This window comes from Lepidothrix coronata, unplaced genomic scaffold (assembly GCF_001604755.1).
Source record: "Lepidothrix coronata isolate B3197 unplaced genomic scaffold, Lepidothrix_coronata-1.0 Scaffold83, whole genome shotgun sequence".
NCBI lineage: Eukaryota > Metazoa > Chordata > Aves > Passeriformes > Pipridae > Lepidothrix > Lepidothrix coronata.
In genome coordinates, this window is record NW_016690263.1 from 33,012 (window position 1) to 52,196 (window position 19,185).

General features: G+C 42.7%; 1 protein-coding gene and 1 long non-coding RNA gene across 6 annotated transcripts in view; both read left to right on the forward strand.

The window, feature by feature from the left end:
- Positions 1 to 783: 783 nt before the first annotated feature.
- The window catches only part of BAZ1A (bromodomain adjacent to zinc finger domain 1A), a 67,640-nt gene continuing 49,238 nt past the window's right edge, over positions 784 to 19,185 (forward strand). For 3 of the 5 annotated variants that reach the window (XM_017820441.1, XM_017820442.1, XM_017820443.1), the window contains exons 1-2: positions 1,570 to 1,952; positions 8,647 to 8,925. In XM_017820441.1, coding sequence (XP_017675930.1) covers positions 1,840 to 1,952; positions 8,647 to 8,925 — 392 coding nt within the window. In that variant the 5' untranslated portion in view covers positions 1,570 to 1,839. Of the gene's footprint in view, positions 1,113 to 1,237; positions 1,374 to 1,569; positions 1,953 to 8,646; positions 8,926 to 19,185 lie in introns of those variants that run through there. The other 2 variants (XM_017820439.1, XM_017820440.1) reach the window with 2 other exon arrangements.
- LOC108500005 lies at positions 6,506 to 7,677 on the forward strand. Its single transcript, XR_001875738.1, has 2 exons — positions 6,506 to 6,903; positions 7,409 to 7,677. It is a non-coding gene; the product is annotated as an uncharacterized LOC108500005 (long non-coding RNA).

A 19,185-nucleotide genomic window follows, 5' to 3' on the forward strand; every position in this document is an offset into this window, starting at 1 on the left:
GGATCTTTATTTGCAGGAATGGCATTTTAAGTTGTTAAATTATTTAAATATCAATCTTCAGATATTATTCACCTCAATAGTTCTATAGACTTTCTACAGTTATTCTGTAGATTTTTCATATAAGCACTGGATTTTGTGATGATGAACTAGAATAGATGTGGACTCTGTGGTTATTATGTCTTCAAGCTGGCTAGCACTCTTAAGAACACAATTAAATTAATACTCCAGTTTTAATTACCAGTGGTACTGTAAATGCATTAGTGTTAAAAAAATGAAAGAGGTGAAAAATTAATACACTAGTAAAACCATTTAGTGACATTTTCGGTGAACTGGAAAAAAATGAAGCAGAGCTAAGGGGCCCACATACAACCCTTGCGCTCATCTTAATTACATACAATCTCACTTTCTGCAAAATACCCCCGTACGTGCTGACAGCACTGTGGTTCGGGGGCTGTAACCGCGAGAGGTATGTCCCCGGCACTGCCCTGTCAAACGCCGACACTCCCTGCAGGAGACGCGCCGGGACCACTGCTCGCAGGGCAGGTACCGAGGGCAGGGAGGGATCGCCCCGGGGCCGAGAGGCGGGCGGGCGGTCTCCCCGGGGCTGGTGGTCTCACAGCTGCTCGGCGGCTCCTCGGCGCTGGCTGGGAACGCCGGTGGCAGCGCCGCAGGCTCGGCCGCCCCGCTGAGCCGTGACCGCTGAGCCGGGATCGCCGTACTCGTGTCGCCCGCAGCCCGGCCCGGCCTGGCAGCGCCGCGCGCAAAGAGCCGCCTTCCCCCCCGCGGGCAGCCGCGCTGGGCCCACCCCCCGCACCGGAGGTCTCCGGCTGATAATTCAAAAATGGAGGATGCGCCCTCTCAGCCATTAATTAATAATGTAGCTCACTGTCTTCCTGTGTGACACACGCTGGAAGGCACCGAGCGGCCAATAAAGATGTAGGGGAGAGCAGGGGAAGGCTCCTCCCCGCAGCTCTTCCTGATTGAGGGCTTGAAGAAGTAGATCAAAAACTTCCCGGGACCCGAAGGGGGGGCTGAGGAAAGGGGAGAAACGCGACGAAGGGGACCGCGTTCCGCACCGGCCGAGCAGCGAGCGCAGTCTGCGGCCGCACCAGGTGGGCAGAAGGCGAGGGAGCCGCGTAGCCCCCGCTGGACAGGCCGGAGGCCGGGCTGCCCCCGCGCCGCGGCCGCGCTGTCCTGCGGCGGCGGAGCTCGGCGGCCGCTGGGCCGGGGCGAGGCGCGGGGCGGGAAGGGCGAGGACCCCCGTCAGGCAGCGACCCGGCAGGAAAGGAAGGAGGGAGATAAGTGGTCGGCGCTGCCCCTCCTGGGTGTTTGCTTTGCGAGAAGGAGGAGGCGGAGGCGGCGGGGGAGTGGAAGTTGGTGTCCGGCCCGGCGTGTGTGGGTCAGAGGCGGGGGGAAGGAGGTGACCCGGGGGCAGGGGAGCCGCGGCAGACAAAGCGCGGCCGGGGTATCCCCGAGCCGAGCACGTTGCGCGGCTGGGGCGGGGGTTGCCGCCTCCGCCCGCCGCTCGGCGTCATGGCCCCATTGTGAGGCGGGCGGAGGCGGAGGAAGGTGCCGCCGTTGGTCCGCGCGCAGTCCCAGGCAGGCAACGGCGTGTCGGGCACACAAAAGGCTCCGCCGCCGCCGCCGTCGCTCTGGTTCCCTCCTGACCCGGCTCCCCCGGGAGGAGGGACACGCCGGGCCCCCTCCCTCCTCCCCGGGCCGGTGGGCGCCGTTGCCTCGCTTACTCTCCCGCTCTGTGTTTTGTTTTTTCTTTTCTTTATTTCCCCCCCGATCCACGGAAGCTGATCCTGGGGCAGGAAGAGAGCCGGGAGCGGGGCGATGCCGCTGCTGCACCGAAAGCCCTTCGTGAGGGTGAAGCCCCCCGCGGACCTCCGGCCGGACGAGCGCGTTTTCTACTGCAGGGTCACTAACGAGATCTTCAGGAACTACGAGTAAGCGACAGCCCCGTGTCGGTGTCCGCGTCGCTGTGTCCGTCCTGTGCACCCCCCCCGCTGCGGCGGCGGGCAGGGAGCTATTCGAGCCCCCATCGACTCTGACACCTGGGCAGGCGGGGAGAGAGGGAAGGGGATTCCCCGGAACGCCGCGGGGAGCCCTGCCGGGGGGTGTGAGGGGGACCGCGGCTGGCGCCGAGCCTGTGCCCTCCCGAGGCGGGTGGGGGAGAGAGGGCGGATCTCTCGCCCGAGGTAGGGGGAATCCCTGTCCCTCCTCGGCGGGGGTACCGCGCAGCCCCCTTCGCCTACGGGGAAGGAAGGCAACCGGCTCCTTCCCTCCCTTCCTGCCGCTCCTTCCTCGGTGTCGCCCTAGCCTCCGCCGGGGAAGTGAAAGTTGCGCGTGCGGGAGGCGGCGGGCGGTACTGAGCGTCTGCCGGGCCTGGGCTCTCCCTCCCGTCCGCCCCCGCCAGCAGCCGCGTGTCGGCGGCGGACGGCTCTAGGCCGCCCCGCGGAAGGGGCCGCGCCGGGCCCGCGTCCAGGCGGCGCAACGGGGCCGCCCGCCCACCTGGCATGTGCCGGTCGCCCTATTGTTGTGGTGACGGCCGGGCGGGGGGCGCCGACTGCCCGGCCCGCCGGGCTTCCCGGCCGGCTCCCGCTGCGCTTAACCCCTTGCTGTCGGCCCCGCCGCGCAGCTTAGGGCCGCGCTCGCCCCGCCTCCGCGGGTAGCCGCCGGCTGACGCGGTTGGAAATGGCCGGCGGGGAGCGCGGCCCGGGCGCGGGGTCGCTGCACCTGTCCGGGGGTCCCGCAGCCGGAGCCCTCCGCCCCGGTCGGGCGGACGAGTGGCACTGCCGGGAGTTAAACCCGGCCTAAAGCGGGCACGCCTGTCCCTTTAGGAGCTCTCTTTCTAGCGAGGCTTTTATCGCTCTTCCCGTCCCTTCTTTTTTTTTTTTTTTTTCGCCCCTCCTTTTTTTTTTTCCTCCGTGTGAAAAAAGCCCAATGGAAATGGTGAAATTCCCGTTAACGGTTGAAGGCGGATGGCACGGGTAGTCCCGAACTTGCTGCCGCTCACTTCACCGCTTGTAAGAACAATGGACCGAAAGTATTTAGAGAGACGTTTTTCAAAGCCGATAAATTACATGTTTTCACCTCTGGTATCATGCAGCACCATCCCCACCTACAAAAAGGCCCCCGCATCCAAACTCTGTTTTTTTTAAAGATGTGCAGACTAACGAGATTAAATCTGAAATGCTTTTCATTTGCAGCTTATGAAATTAAAGCACACCTAAATCTTTTTCATGTTTAGACTTGTTTTTCTTACTCAAATACACTCTGCTTAATAAAATTTTAACGAAGCTGGATTAGGTAACTTTGAAGGGTGATGCCTTACTGTTTCCTGGCCTATATACTCTAAGGGAGAAGAGGGATGTTGAATATGCTGTTGGGAGCTTTGTAAGGAGTATTTTCATTATAGAGCGTAGAAGAACCTAAGAAGGAAGAGCTGACAGGCTCCTGTTTCTATAGGAATTAAGTTCCCCTCCCCCAGCTTCTGATATTTTGAAAGCTGTTTTTCTGGTTACAATTACTATTATCACATAATTAGGTGACTCTCATGTGTTGTTTGACACTGTGCTGAAATATGTTTCACGTATATGTAGTTGTACTAAAATTTTAACATTAAAAATATCCTTTTAAAATGTTTTTCTGTTCTTAAAGGGTTTGGTATTTTAAGTACTCTGACAGGCTTATTTATACTGCAGAGGTGTTGTCACTAAGAAGTATGAAAGACTAAATTTGTTATTTAACCAAAGTTCATGAGTTAAGGGGTAAATTTAGACATGGTCACACAGGCGATCTCTAGAAATATCAGTAGGTGGTTAGCTTAGAGGTCAAGCCTTTGAATATACTATTTGGGAAAACTGCAGAAAACTGCTATGCTTGTATTTTGTGTATGTGGGGTGGGGTGGGTTGGTGGGGGTTTTTTTTGGTGGTATGTTTCTTGATTTTTTTTTTCTTTTTAATTCTTTCATGGGTTTTTTGTTAGGTTGGGTAAAATTTGTGCTTTGGATTGAAGAGTGTGGTATTTTTTACTTAGCAAAGTGTTCCAGCGCAGATGGGCAGAAAGTTTAGGTTCATGTTAGTTGTTTGTGGCATAATCTGCTGGAGAACATAGGGTCATTTTTCAGAAAGTTTTAAAGATGCTAATCCTCATCTCTGCTGGTTGCAGATAGCTCATAGCTAATGTCTTCTGAAAACTGCATTTCCTATTTCTTCGCCTAAGCAAGGGCAATTAGATTAATAAGGATGGGGAGAATCCACTTCTTAAAAATTGTATTAGCTGTTTCATGAAAGAAAACCGTTGTCTAAATTGGGCTTCTCTGAATCTACTTTTTGAGAGGAAAATTTAAAAATTACAGTCTGACTAGATCAGGTGGGTGGTATAGATACATGTGGTAACCTGAATTCACCCCTTTGATCAACTGTATGAATGCTTTTAATTAGTACAAACAGTTAAGACTCAAGTTGTTTTCTTGTTTGTTTTTTTTGTTGGGTTGTTTGGGGGTTTTCAACAGAATACAAACTTACTGTTGAAAAGCTGCTTTCATGCCCGTGTCAGCTTCAGTAGAGATGAATAGAAATCATACATTAGTATTACTCTTCTCTATATAAGAAATGATTATGCTAACGTGAGAAGAATTTGGCAAGACTAGTATTTTGTAAAGTGACTTTCCCGTTAAGAATGTATTTCCTTTTTAATCTGAAATACAATTGCGTATTTTTGTAACCCTTTCTAAGCAGGAGGGCAGTGAAGGGGCAGTGTTCAGTTGTATTTATCATGAGTAACGGGAACTGAGGCAACTGATGTTGTATTCCTGGTCAGAGGGACAGACAAGCAATGAGTGTCTGGAGCCATAACAGGAAAAGCAAGTACGGCGCTACATGAGATATATGGGATGCATGAGAAACACATTAAACCAGTGGGATGTTACCACCAGCCTTTGACACCTTGTCTGTGAAAGTTAATAGCTGATATAGATGTGTGGATATAGATGCGTAGGAAGTCTTGCTTGTAAGACAGTTTGAAAAAGAAAATGATGAGTAGTATAGATACAGTGGTAGGAATGTTCCTCATTCTAGAACATGGGAGGGAGAGGAAGAGCAGTTTTGCATCTTCAAAACTTACTGAAACTTCTTTACCGATTGGCCTGTGGAGTTCTTGGTTACAGTCAAAAGAGATCTGTTTAAAAGGCTAAGAGTCATTAGTTAAATTAGGTGGATTTTTTGTTTTCTTGAGGAGAAACTCATAACTTCAAATATATTCCTTAATGTGTAATTAACCTGTAAATATTAAGGAATAAATGTATTTGTCATGGTTTTTTGCTTGTTTGTTTTGTGGATTGTTTGTAATATGTATTCTTGACTAGTTCTGGAGATGAAGAGTATAAGAACAACACTGTGGTCCAGAATGGCAAAGTTTGTCTTCTGTTATTACCCTCCTATGATACCCTAAATGAATTGTTCTTAATATATGCTAAGAAAATGAATGAAAGTAAGTGGTTTGAAACAAGCGTTCTTGAAGCACACTAAAAGTACAGTAAATCTTGGACCTAATGGGAATACTTGGTTAGTTCAAGCAAAAGACATCTGTAATTTCTAGGCTGGATTTTTGTATCCATTGCAAGTGCAGTCAGCACAGACATTGCAAGTAATTTATTTCTAGCTCCAGTCAAATACCTACTGAGTAGCAGTGTTAAACTACTACTCAGTGATTTGCTGATAATTTTACAGTTTGCCTTACCTTGCATGACAAACTAACTAATGTAAGTGAAAAGAGACATCCATCTGAGAAGTCAGCATTAATTACTACTAGAAAGACAACTTAGCTTTTAGTCCGTGCTCCTTGAGTAGTTGAGCTCATGTGGATATCACCAAGGTGGTCACAGTCACATTTGACTCCTTGCAGGCAGATGCAAGTGAACTTTGTGGATATGTTTTTTATGAACTTCTTGCTCCATGTTGTCAAGAGTCACAGAGATCTTAAACCAGCAAGGAAGCCCCAAAGACCGTAATACCCTAGACGAAGATGTAAGTAAGGCTTCAGATGTGAAGCAGATGCTCTTGCTGTTGTGAATTTAAGTTGAATGTAGAATATGATCAACAGCATTATTACTCTTGAAGTAAAGAGAAAAGGTATCACTGCTGCTGCTAGCATTCTCTTGGTTTGGTAGCTGTTGTGTCTGCTCTTTGTCAATCATTTTGTGATAATTGACATTCACTAGAGAGACAGGGACAGAAAGGGTACTACCAGTAACATCTATACTATTGGGATTTTGTTTTCTTCTCTCTCTCAAACCAAGTTAATTTTGATGTGCTATAGGTAATGATAGCTAAAGATAAATAATACTTTCAAAATCAAATATAATTTCTTCTCACACTATTTCTTTTCTTCCCTGTAAATTCACAGGGGAAATATCCACACAGAACAAAAGAGGAAATGAAGGAGAATGAAACTAGATACACAAATTACTCTTGTATGCAAATGGAACATGTTTTCTTCAAATATGTTTCAGTTAAAGTAATCTTAGCATTTTGCTAAGATTCTTTTAATCATGAATTAAAAATTTTTAGAGAGGGGTTTGGTGTTGGGGAGTTTTTTTGTTTGTTTTGTTTGTTTGGGTTTTTTTTAGGTTTTTCTCTCCCATAAGTTCAGTGCTGTTGCTTTAAATAGCATGACTGCCTGATGTCCCCTCACAAAGAATAACAGCAGCTCTTAAAGGGGCACTGTCAGTGTCAACCTCTGTCTCTCCCTCCTTCTTTGATCTCTCTCTCCGCCTTTTTTTTTTACCCTTTACTTTCATAATTTTTGAAAATTATATTCTGGCACATTTTATAGTTTCTCTTTAGGGCATTTTTCTCTTTCCTGGCTAAAGATAATAATCAAGAACCTTTTTGGTAAGTGAGACACAAAAATATATGTAGATACATACAACTGCATGATGATTTGTGTAACTGATACTTTATCCATTGAATATCCATCCGTAAAAATTATTTTCAGTCTAATACAGAAGTATTGAAATGTAGGGCAGGAAGAGACCTGAAGAGATCATGTTTTATGCATTAGATCACCTCACAAAGAACCCCAAAGCAAACCCACAAAACAGATTTTTGTCTAACCCGTTCTTTAAAATGTTTTAGTAACTATAAGATAATACACAATAAAGATGCACAGTGAATGACTGACAGCCATCTGTTCTTCATATACTGAAGAATAATTTATCTTATTCTTCCTGCTTTGTTCTTCTCCTTTTCTTGTTTAGAGTAAGCAAGCCCAGATTATCCATTACTGTCAGATATATTAAGTAGATGCAGGTGATATAAAAATCTGAATTTTTGTAGCTATTAAATATTATTCAGATAATATATCTCTTCCTCTTCTGTCCTTTTCCCCTCCTCGCAGCTGATGTTATTCCTAAAGCATATCTCACTCAGAGGAATCCTGTGCTCATACAGAAAGGATTATGTGAGCCAAGACCCTTCATTGTCCTCAATTTGGAATTTCCATTTTCATTTACAAAATGTTATGGTTCATCTGTCCATCTGCAGTGAACACTGTCATCTGCATCAGTGTCACTGATGAACATTTGCCAGCTTGAGTTTGCAGGAAAAAACTCAGTGTGAACTGTCCAACTCTCTAACCCCATTATTAAAAATTATTTGAAAACCTGAGTTTGTCATCTTGTGTGTTGCATACTTATCAGTACTAGTCCATTAAGATTTGTAAAGTAAGGCAAATAGAAGCACTGTCTGAAGTGGGGCATATTGAAAGACTGCTCTGCTGTCCAATCACTGATCAGTAGTATATCATATGTTTTAACGTGGTTTTGTGAATAGCTACCTCATCGTCTTCACCTAGAAAGCGTTTTAACAAACCGCTGTTTTTCTGATACCTGTCAAAAAAGGACAAATATTAACTAATGAAAGCTCTTCTTTCTTGATTTCAATATAACAGCTAGCAAGCAAGCCATAACAACAATGTAATTTTAGCATCAGTTGGAAATATATGGAAGGATGAGAATCAATGTTTACTAATGGAACAAGGGAGAAGAAGAATCTGTAGGAAAAATAGTTCAGTACTTTTTCTAAGAGCTATACAAACACTGAAGGAATAAAAACTATTTAGAGAACTACTTGACATTAATTTTTTACCTTTCCCATCTTTCCATTTGTGAGTTAAGGCACTCAAATCTGAAACTTACTCAAGTTGCAACATGTTTCTGTGATCTTAAAGTTATTTCATGTTTGTACAGTTTTAAACGCTCCTCTTGCAAATATTTATGGAAATGGAGGGGGATGTGAGTATGATATGACACCTATTAAATTCAGTGTGATTATTATTATTATTATGCATAAGGCTTCTTATACATGAATATTTGTTTGCAGCATTTCTAGATCTTGACGCTGTTACTACAGTCTGTAGTGAGAGGAGACTTTGGTTTTATAATAGCAATTTGCCATGGCTGAAAAGTGGCAGATAACCCTTAATTATCTACAACTTGTCCAAATGGTTTTGCATTTTAGACTTTTAAAAGATACTTGCAATTTGTTGCTGTATTAACTGTTAGCAAGTTGAAAATGTTAGTCAGAACTCAACTGTTTTCTTTCTTTCTTCCCCCTCCTGCCTTTCTTTCTTTTCAGTGATTTTTTTGAACGCACTATTCTCTGCAACAGCCTTGTGTGGAGCTGTGCTGTCACAGGTAAACCAGGACTCACGTATCAGGAAGCACTGGAATCAGAGAGGAAAGCCAGACATAACCTTCAAAGTTTTCCAGAGGCACTTGTCATTCCAGTTCTGTATTTGGCCACCCTTACTCATCGCACCCGACTTCATGAGATCTGTGATGAAATCTTTGCTTATGTCAAGGATCGCTATTTTGTTGATGAAACAGTGGAAGTAGTTAGAAATAATGGTGCAAGGTAAGTATATTGAAAAATAAGTACTTATTTCTTTCTGCTTAGTGTGGGTGGGTTTTGTGTGTGCTTTTTTAAACCAAAAGCAAGGGTAATAAACTCCATTAGATATACCAAGAGTGAGGTGTGATACTTAGGTGAGTGATACTGTTATTGCTCTTCCCCAGGTTGATTAAGAGCAGTATTGTGTCGCTGTGCTTGATATCTCTGTCCTTAGCTTTGAAGCAGTTGTGGAGAGAGGGCAGCGCTCGCAGATCTTGCCCTGCTTGTTTTTTTGGTCTGTGTGGTGGATTTGCAAAGGAATGTCAGTTTTTTGGTGCGAGAAAGGTGGATTGTTTGTAGAATGATATTTAATGAGAAACTAAGGGAAGGTAGGAATTAAAAATTACATTAAAGTTTAGATGAATCATTTGGAATGAATGGCCAAACTATTGAAAGCTTAAAATAATTGATAAAAGTTGGATTTTTACTTTTCAGAGAATAGCAAAAATGCTTACTGTTATACTGGTGTATATATTGCAAGTGTTCTTACTATTATCTTAGACTGATCTAATTTTGACCTTCAGATGCTTTCTTTCTCATATCGTTGGTGCATATGCTCTGTAGTAAATAAACTTGAGTTTTTCTTTAAAGCAGCTTCTGGGAGAGGTCTAGAAAAGGTCCATGTTTTGTCTAAAAGAGTTTACAGCTTTGTCTAAAGTGAGTTTACAGTTTCACCTAACTGAGGTTTTAAAATGGGAAAAACTTAAACATGTTCAACCTGGAAATACCTGCAGAATGGGCGCTAAAGCCTTTGTGTGTTCAGCTGTTGCTGGTGGGTTTAATAGTTTGTTAGGGTCATTTTGGTTTTTTTCAGGAGCTTACATTTCAGAGTAGAAGAGACTTCTGTGGATAGCCTGATGTTTAGCACATAATCTGGTGTTTATTGGGTGATAGGAGTGGGCTGGTTCAAAATGGTCGCTGGAGAACAATTATTCTGTGTGAGTTTTTGTAGTGGCTGATCCAGATATTATTTATGGCAAATTTTGTACTACACCAGGAAGAAAAATCTGTTGATGCACTGCAGGAGACAAGTTGTAAGGAAATTTGTATGGGTATGTACATAAGGTCATTGCTTAGTAGGAAAGCTTTCCATCTCTTCCCTGCTCTGTTCCTTTCAACCAGTGAAGTCCCAGTCTGCAAAGCCAGGACAAGAACAACTTCAGTAGAGTTGCTGCTTTCTGTATGGAAAACCTACATCCAAAGTTTCTTTTTATCTTTTTCATCTTTATACCTGTCAAATGACTAGACTGAGGTTACCACAAGTACTACAGTCATTTTGCTTAGAGAATAAGGTGTTGGTTGTTTTTTGGTTTAGGTTTGGGTTGTTTGTTTGTTTGTTTGTTTTTAATGTAGAAGCATGAATATTATAAACTATCAGTATGGTTCGGGTGTTGGTTTTCATTTGCTCCATGAAATGCTTTAGTTTTCTATCTTTAAAGATACTGTTAGTTTCCAAACTAATAGCAAAAAATTGTTTGTTCTTCTAGAACTTCCCCCCCGCCAAGAATAGCTCTTCTATCTCTATTCTGAACTATTTGCTAAATATTTACATGCATGCATTGTAGCTTGATAAAGCTGTGATATGATTCTCTCATTAAGATAGTGCTATAATTTTTTTTTACCAGTGTTCAGTTCAATCTTCTTGGTTACTCGAAGTCGTGTTGAGATACATATCTAACAATTTTGTGTTTATGTTCCACTTTCTTTTATCAATATATTAATAGTATATAAGCTAAATTTCTTAAGCCTTTGGGGTGGGCTGGATACCATACAAAAGATAGAAGTTTCAAATAAAATTTATTTCAATAAAAAATTAGCCTGCTAGAGATTGTATATTTTTAACTACATAAGTATAAATTGGTGCCTGATAAAATGAAGAATAAGAAACTTACCTTAGCTGATTGTATGCCACTGATATTCTAGATAAATGTGTAGCAAAGACCTATTTCAGACCTTTAAAACTAAATCTAGGAAACACTGCAGATAGCATGATAATGTGGAGGGGAGGTATTTTTATGCTTAGAGATACATAATTAAAGGTTATAAAGTGGGAGGAGGTGAGGCATAGTTTTTCATCTCCTCAATTAACAGTTGACTTTGACCTGTACTTTGAGGTACTGTGTTGGGGATTAAGTGTACCAGCTCACATTACTTGTACATAACATGGCTTTTCAGCAGACCTGTTTGCATGTGTTTGTCATGTGCAGCTATCTTTTTGTGATTTTTTTTTTTTTTCCCTCTAGCAAAAATTATCACAGTCCATCTATAGTGTCATAGCATCCTATGAGACCAACAGAATTTGGCAGATCATGAAAACTCAGTTGTTTTGTGGTGGTGTAAACTCTTCCACTGCTTTTATGTATGAAGTTTTCTGCATGCCTAATGTCAGGATCAGTTGCTTCCTGAGCTCTGTGCGTCATTTAATGCAAAGCCTACAACGTAACGCATGTGTAACTAGCGTCTGTTCAAGCAATTTAAGTATTGATATTTTTTAACTGTTAACTTTGCATGCCTCATATTCTTGTAGGATAGATTGCTTTGATGCAGCTTCCTGGATTTTGAAGAAAAAAATGGGAGGGAACCCAAACATTAGAAGGGTTAGCATTTTGGCTTAATATTAATGTTTTTATCTTGAGCATATGAAGTAGTCTAGAGTACTGTGAGCAACAACAGGTGATCTGGAAAGAGAAAGAGGAGAGGGCAAGTGGTTTGTTCAAAGTGTAGGTGGAGGTTGTTTTATTCAGTTGTATCAAACCCGTGTGTTCTGGTTGTGGCAGTGTCTGATGCCCCCTTAAGTTGTCTGGTCTTTCAGCTCTTCTGGTTTGTAGTGTTTTGTTGTGTTGCTTAGTTTTGAATTTGGCTGCTTCTGCCTTGTTACTGAGGTCTGGTAGGAGGAACTCAGGAGAGTTTGGGAGATACTCTCACTTCCTGTTGTTTTGGTACGCGTGGTATCTTCAACAGCCCTTATCAACCAGAAATAAATTGCAGAGAAAGCCCCTCAGTCCTATGATGTGGCTTGTTCAGGCAGTCTCTGGAAATGATGCGTGCAATTTGGTAACCTGTTAGAAGCAGCAAGAGATAATTCTGCTTGCTCTTTAACCCTTTCAGGTGATATATTGATTAAAATGGCCAACTTTCTTGCTTTGTATGTGTCCAACCTTTCTGGCCAAACTGGCTCTGACTTTTCTTCAAAGTGGCAGCTGTGTTATGCTTTAAAACATGAAGTGCTTGGATTTCCAGTTAAAGAACTGCAGGAGTTGTGTAACAATGTTTTCCTAGTTCTCCCTTCACAACAGACAAAATTACTATTTGAAACATTGATCAGAAACATCATAGAATATTTGTAGAAAAATTAGTCTTAAATTAAGTTTGAGTTGCTAAATAATTGAAAGCAGTTGACACTAAACAATATAACAGTATTGTTATTTAGAATGTCAAATTGCGGTTTATGGAAAGTAATTTATTGAAAAAGGCATGGAAATTATTTGAGATTTTGTTGGAGTGGAAAATTAGAGCAATATTTCATAATTTAGAGCAATATTTAATAATTAATATCTAAAATAAGCAGCTAATATTTTAGTTCATACTTTATCGAAGCAGATTTGAAAAATGTTGATCATATTGGAATTGCTTCCTATATTTGTGCTTCAGAACTCAAAGTTTAAGACCCATGTACTTGTTGGTCTTTTGATTTTCCGCAAGGAATGGCATCTCTTGCAGTAAACTGTCCATTTGTTGCTGACTTAGTACTGTGTTTGTTATTGGTACATAAAACTTGTTAAATTGATTTTCAACATCTTGACCTCTGAAGTCAGTTACCTGAAAGCTGGAACTATGTAGTATGGAAGGCCCACCTGGAGTAATAACCTCAGCTAATGCCTCAGACACACCAAACAAAATCTTCAACAGGCTAACTCACTCAGCTGTAGGACCTGTTCTTTTCTGCTTGAGGTCAGCAGCGTGCTTTTTGGGTTTTATAATTATTTTAATTTCTTGGAGGAAAAACTAGATTTAAAGCATGTATGAACAACCAGTTGTGATTTAACATCAGTGTTCTGAGTCTGGGTGCTATCACAAGAAATAATGGCCATCTTTATTAGGATATAAAAGTGAGCAGTGTGATAATTAGTTAATTAAACTATAAACTTTTGATATGACTTGAGCAGTGAGGAGAGCTGAGGTTTTACGTTGGACAACTCTGCTAGCTCTTCAGTTCCCCCTTTCCTGCTCTTAAAAATAGCTTATGTGATGATGTCTTCCCTTCCCCATAGAGGTTGGGGCACAACCAATTGTTGCCCATCAGTCAGTATGGCACTTAACTAAAAAGTCAGCCACTTAGAGACTGAAATAAGTTGCTTAAAGGTCAGTGTATGAGAAGGAAGAACATGTCAGATACAAAAAGAAATATTTTTTTCATTGAATTTGACCACTAGATGACACCACTGCAGAAGAATACTTGCCTGGTGTCTGTGAGCAAGCAACACCAGAATGCTTTTAAAAATGAACCTACTTGCAGAAGTAGTAGACAAAGCTCCCTGTTAAGAAGATTGCTGCATCTGATTGTATACTTATTATAAGTTAACATCCTTTCTCTGCTTTGACTGATCTGATTTTGACCATTGCCAAGCTGCAGGAAACAGATAATCACAGAGAACCTTGCCTGCAAGTTAAACTTCTTTTTTTAACTCATCAATTGTTTGGCTGGTATCCCAGTGCTTTAGGACTGTTCATAGTGGATTAACCACTGCATTAGGCCAATTAAAAGATTTGCATACTGTTTTCATCTCTGTAAGTCTTAACTGGGGCACAGGAAGCATGTTGCTGGTCATGACTGATATATATATATATATATATATATATATGTATATATAGCTGATAGGGAGTTAAGATGGTAGAAGATAATCCTTGTAAGAGATAAGGTTATAGATAATTTTCCAACTTTTTTATTCAAACTGGCAATAAGGTATTAATCTCATATATATGTAGTTGTCTTTTGAGCATTAAGATCAGTTAATGTAAGATCACTAGGTAGTAAGTGACAAAGCGTCTTCTATGTTTAGACTCTAATGAGTTACAATAAACTTAATTGTATTGTGTTTTTCTAGTGGTAAGGCTTAAGCATAAGTTCCTGCATAAAAAGAAAGTTTCCTACTTTATTTGAGAGGTGAATTTGAATTCCAGTAGCAGAAACAGTGTGGTGCCTGTGAAACAGCATCTGTGACAGTTCTGGAGAGCAGCTTACCTATTCATAGAGCGAGTACAGTTTGTGTTTTCCCAGCACAGCTGTTTAAGGATCAGTGAACTCTTAGCCTGCAAAATCATGCTTAAGGAATTCACTTTCCACTGCCCTTAAGTCCTTTATGATATAAATATATTTGTTTTGTTGACTAATAAATATATTTGTATTTGACTAGTGGAGGCTATGAGATGATAATATGTGCAAAAGAACCTGCAACCCCTTTCTTATAGATTGTTGAACAGCTGTTACGCCAATTGGCACTGCCAGTCTCTGTTAGCTGTCATTTCTGTGCACACTCTCTACTTTTATAACTATAAATTTAAAGGTACAGGTTTTGGTTTGTTTCTTTTAACAATTTATTTGGTTTTAATCTGTACAATGATAAGAACTAAAGTCTGGGCAGTCAAAATGATGCATATACTGGTGCAGTACTGTCCTAATTCCACAGGAGACAGCTGATGCAGCTAGTCTGTACATAGGACTCTCTTGTCCTAAGCAAAACCATGCTTCCTATTAGTTTCTTTGAAGCATACAGTCTTACCTATGACTTGGCAGACAAATTAAGTTACTAAAACTCAAAAGCAACAGCTGAGGAAGCCGTTGTGCGTAAAACCTGTCTCTTTGTTGTGCTTTTGTTTTATGTGTGCATTAAACTGTACCATTTAGCTTAGTAAAAAAGATATCACTTATTCCCTCAGATCTTGTCTCACTTTTATCTCTCTAATTACTTGCAAGCATATGAGAACTGTTAGGACAAGGATAAGAGTTACTGCACTTATCTGACATTTACTTCTTAAAAACCAACTAAAAGCTGACAAAACAGAATGAGGCTATAGCTTTTTGGTACTTTTTGGTACTTGTTACTATAGCTTCTTGTATTACTCTATCGGGCTTGTCTGTATTCAACTAACTTTACATACTATTAGAAAAGGTGTACTTTTTTAATTTTGGCATTTGAAAAACTTCACTTTCATTTGTGTGTCTTAATAAGTGAATTTTCTTTTGCTTCTGACTCACTGATCATTGTGGTTTTTATTTTAAAACTTGGCCTCAAAGCATTGCAATATTCCCCCACTGCCCACAGCTGTCTGCATCCAAGAGATGTTTCTTGTCTGCTTATTGTAAAGCATACAGAGGCACATTTATAACTTATCTGGGCCTTCAGGGTATCTTGTTTTTTTGACTTGATATGGGGACATAACAGAGTGCCAGACTATTACTTCTATCAGGGTAATTAGCACTAGCTATATCAAAAGCTGGTGTGCAGAACACTCGATGAGCTGTGAGAAGAGACCACTTCTCACAGCTTCTAATGCTAGCCTTGGTTGGATGTAAAGGCCTGCTCGGCATTTGGGAAGAACTTTTCTGAGAAGTGAAAGTGTGCTAGTAATTGCAGGGCTGAAGTTTTCACTTGATATCCTGTGATAGCAAGTGATGGCTGGTTTTTGCCTGTTATGTAGAGGAGTGTAGCTTGTCTTCCTCCTCTTTAAATTGTGTTCTTCTGCTGCTCCAGTAGTGGTAGATGGAGATACCTGCTTTTCCTGCAGCTCATAATAATAGCTTGTGTACGTGTCTTTGAGTTGCTGAGCTGAATGAAAGAGAATTTGGCAAGTAAGTTATACTTACCCTTTTCTTGGATTATTCTCCTCTTTCAGAGGAAGTGGAGAGGCTGAGGAGTATCAGGGAGTATGAGACAGAAATAGAGTGGTGGAGTTACACCAATCCATTTCTGAGAGAAACACAGTGGGTGGAAGCTCAGCAAGCATCAAGGAACCCCAGCCCTCTCACCATTAGACAGAAGGAGGGGACATCAAAGATAAGGGTGAATGGAAATAAGTCCCTGTTTGGGGAGATAGGAGAATCCCCTCCCAGCCTCCCTTGCCTTCCCAAGTGCCCTTACAGAGTAGGTATGAGGCTCTCAAGGAGCAGGCAGGTTACGGAGATGAAGGGGCTTGCCTGGAAAAAGTTAGTCAACCAGACGGATCACAACTTTGAGTGTTAAGAAAGAAGGAAGGGTTATTGTTGTAGGTGACTCTCCTCTGAGGGGAACTGAGGGTCTTGTATGCCTACCAGACCCATCCCACAGGGAAGTCTGCTGCCTCCCTGGGGCCTGGGTAACAGATGTCATCAGGAGACTCCCTGGATTATTATCACTTCTTGTTGTCCAGGTTGGCAGTGATGAGGTTGATGAGAAGTCCTAGGGCAATCAAAAAGGACTTCAGAGCACTGGGGTTGACTGGTTGAAGAGACAGGAGGACAGGTAGTGTTTTCCTCAGTCCTTTTGGTAAAAGGGAGTAATGCTGGAAGGAACAGAAGAATGCACCTGACCAACTTATGGCTTACAGGCTGGTGCCGTCGGTGGAATTTTGGCATTTTTGATCGTGGGGTGGTTTATACAGCACCAGACCTGCTGGAGGCAGATGGGGTTTGCCTGTCCAAAAGAGGAAAGAGGATTCTAGCCCATGAGTTGGTGGGGCTGATTGAGAAGGCTTTAAACTAGGTTTTAAGGGGGGGGGGATAAGACCAGGCTGTCTAGAGATGAGCCTGTGGGCTACATGCTGGTGTTGGGAGTGAAATCAATAGCCCAGCTGAAGTGCATCTACACTCTGCTGACTCTGGAATGTGTGAGCTACACTTGAACACAGTCTTACGGAGACAAGCCAGGGACTGCTAAGGTATTAGAAGCCAACAGGGAAACACCAGAGAATTATCTCAAAGGAATTAAGGGTGATCCTCCAGGAAGGTGACAAGGCTGACAGCCCTGCTGATGTGCCTTTATGCCAAAGTATGCAGCATGGACAACAAAGAGGAGGAGTTGGAAGGCACTGTACTGCTGGAAAGCTACAACCTTGTTGCCATTACTGAAACTTAGTGGGACAAATCCCATGACTGGAATGCGGCTTTTGGTGGCTACAGGCTGTTCAGAATAGACAGGGGAGGAAGGAGAGGCTGAGCTTGTCTTCTACATCAAGAGGTGGATTGTGTGTGAAAAGCTATCTTTGAAGAACAGCCCTGAGCAATCAAAAACCAGTGGGTAAGAATCAGAGACCAGGGCAACAAAGGGAAGTGAGTGGTTGGTGTCTACTACAGGCCCCTGATCAAGGGGAGCCTACTGATGAAGCCTTCTTGCTCCAGCTATGGGAGGCATTGCACTTGCAGGATCTTGTCCTACCGGGGGTCTTCAACCACCCCAACATGTGGTGGAAAAGTAGTACAGCGAGCTGTAGGCAATCCAGGACACTCCTGGAATGCATGGAGGATAGCTTCTTAACTTCAGGTAGTAGACAGCCCTAACTGAGGCGATGCAATACTGGATCTGACAGTCATCAACATAAGAGAGCTAATTGAGGACATCAAGATTGGAGGCAGCCTGGGCTGCAGTGATCATGCATTGGTGGAGTTTGTAGACCTGAGGAATGTGGGTGAGGTAAGGAGTAAAATTAGGCCCCTGAACTTTAGGAAAGCAAACTGCCAGCTCTTCAGGGAGTTAGTCAGTGGGATCCCCTGGGAGACTGCCCTTCAAGACAAGGGAGTGGAACAGAGCTGGCAGATCTTGAAAGAATTCTTCCATCGAGCACAAGAGCTAGCCACAGGAACAAGAAATCAGGCAAGGAAGGCAAGAGACTGGCATGGCTGAGTAGGGAACTGCTGGTCAAACTAAAGGGAAAGAAGCAAATGTGTAGACAGTTGAAGCTAGGAGAGGTGACCTGGGAAGAGTATAGAGATGAAGTTTGGTTGTGTAGGGATGGGGTGAGGGAAGGGCAAGGCAAAGGTGGAATGGAACCTGGCAAGGGATGCAAAGAATAACAAAAAGGGCTTCTACAGGTGTGTTAACCAGAAAAGGAAGGTCAAAGAAGGTGTAAGCCCCTCATAAACTGTGCTGAAAAACTGGTAAAAATGGATGAGAATGCTGAGATACTCAAACTTTTCTGCCTCAGTCTTCTGTGGCAACCTCTCTTCCCACACTTCTCAAGTGGATGGACAGCTCTCCTTCCTCCTCCTCTTTTTTCTGTGGTCAGTATTTGCCTCTTGCACATGCTCTAGTTTCATCAGGTCCTCGTTCAAGCAGTGAGCTGCTTGAAGTAGCTGATATGACACAAGCTTATCAGCTCTTCACATTGGGTTATGAATTTTTGTTTGGTTGTTTTGGGTTTTTTTATATCTTCTTTTGTTTAGTTTTTTTTTGTCAGGTAGTTGAATTCAATTTAATGGCAATCAGTAAATTATACTGAGTGCCAGAGCTACAAAAAGCAAGCACCATGCTAGCTATGTGGCTGGAAGAAGGAATGGCAAGGGAAGATTTCCCCCTTTGGTGGGAACTGTTAGGTGATGTCTGCATCTTGTAGAGCAGCAGCCTGAGGTGACAGGTGCAGTTTGTTTTTGTACACCTTCAGCCGCCTCTTCCTGACCATTCTGGGAGTGATAAGGTTTGGTCGGACCTTAAAGTTTTCTGCTAATTGCACTAAGCTGCCACAGTCTCTTGTCTCTTGCCCTTAGACTGCTGGAGTGGCTTATGTTCTTTCATCTGTGCAGCTGACCAGCCCTACACAAAATTCATGGAAATTGATGGGAGTTGTCAGGTTTCTTTTTCATTTGAGAGAGAAGATAAATTGATATTAAAAAAAAAAAATTACATCAGTGATACCACCTCTGGCTTTGTGTTGAAAAAAATTTGGGCTCCTATGTTGTTCTGTTCTTTCTTAAAAAAAAAAAAACAAACAAACTAAAAACCCCCACAGATTTAATCACAAGGCCAAGCACTTGTTGGAGCCCTTCCTGTAATATAAGAGACCTCAAAGAGCTTAGTTACTGAGCTTAACAAAGAATAGAGCTGTAAGCTTAAAGGCCATCCTCGGGACAGACCAGAGGACCTGTGCCCCGCTGTTGATAACAGCCTGTAGTGCAGAAAGAGGTAAGCAAAACTGTTTTGAGTATAGGTGTCAATGTCTGAGCTAGAGTTGCTGGGGCTGTGGTGGAGATGGCTC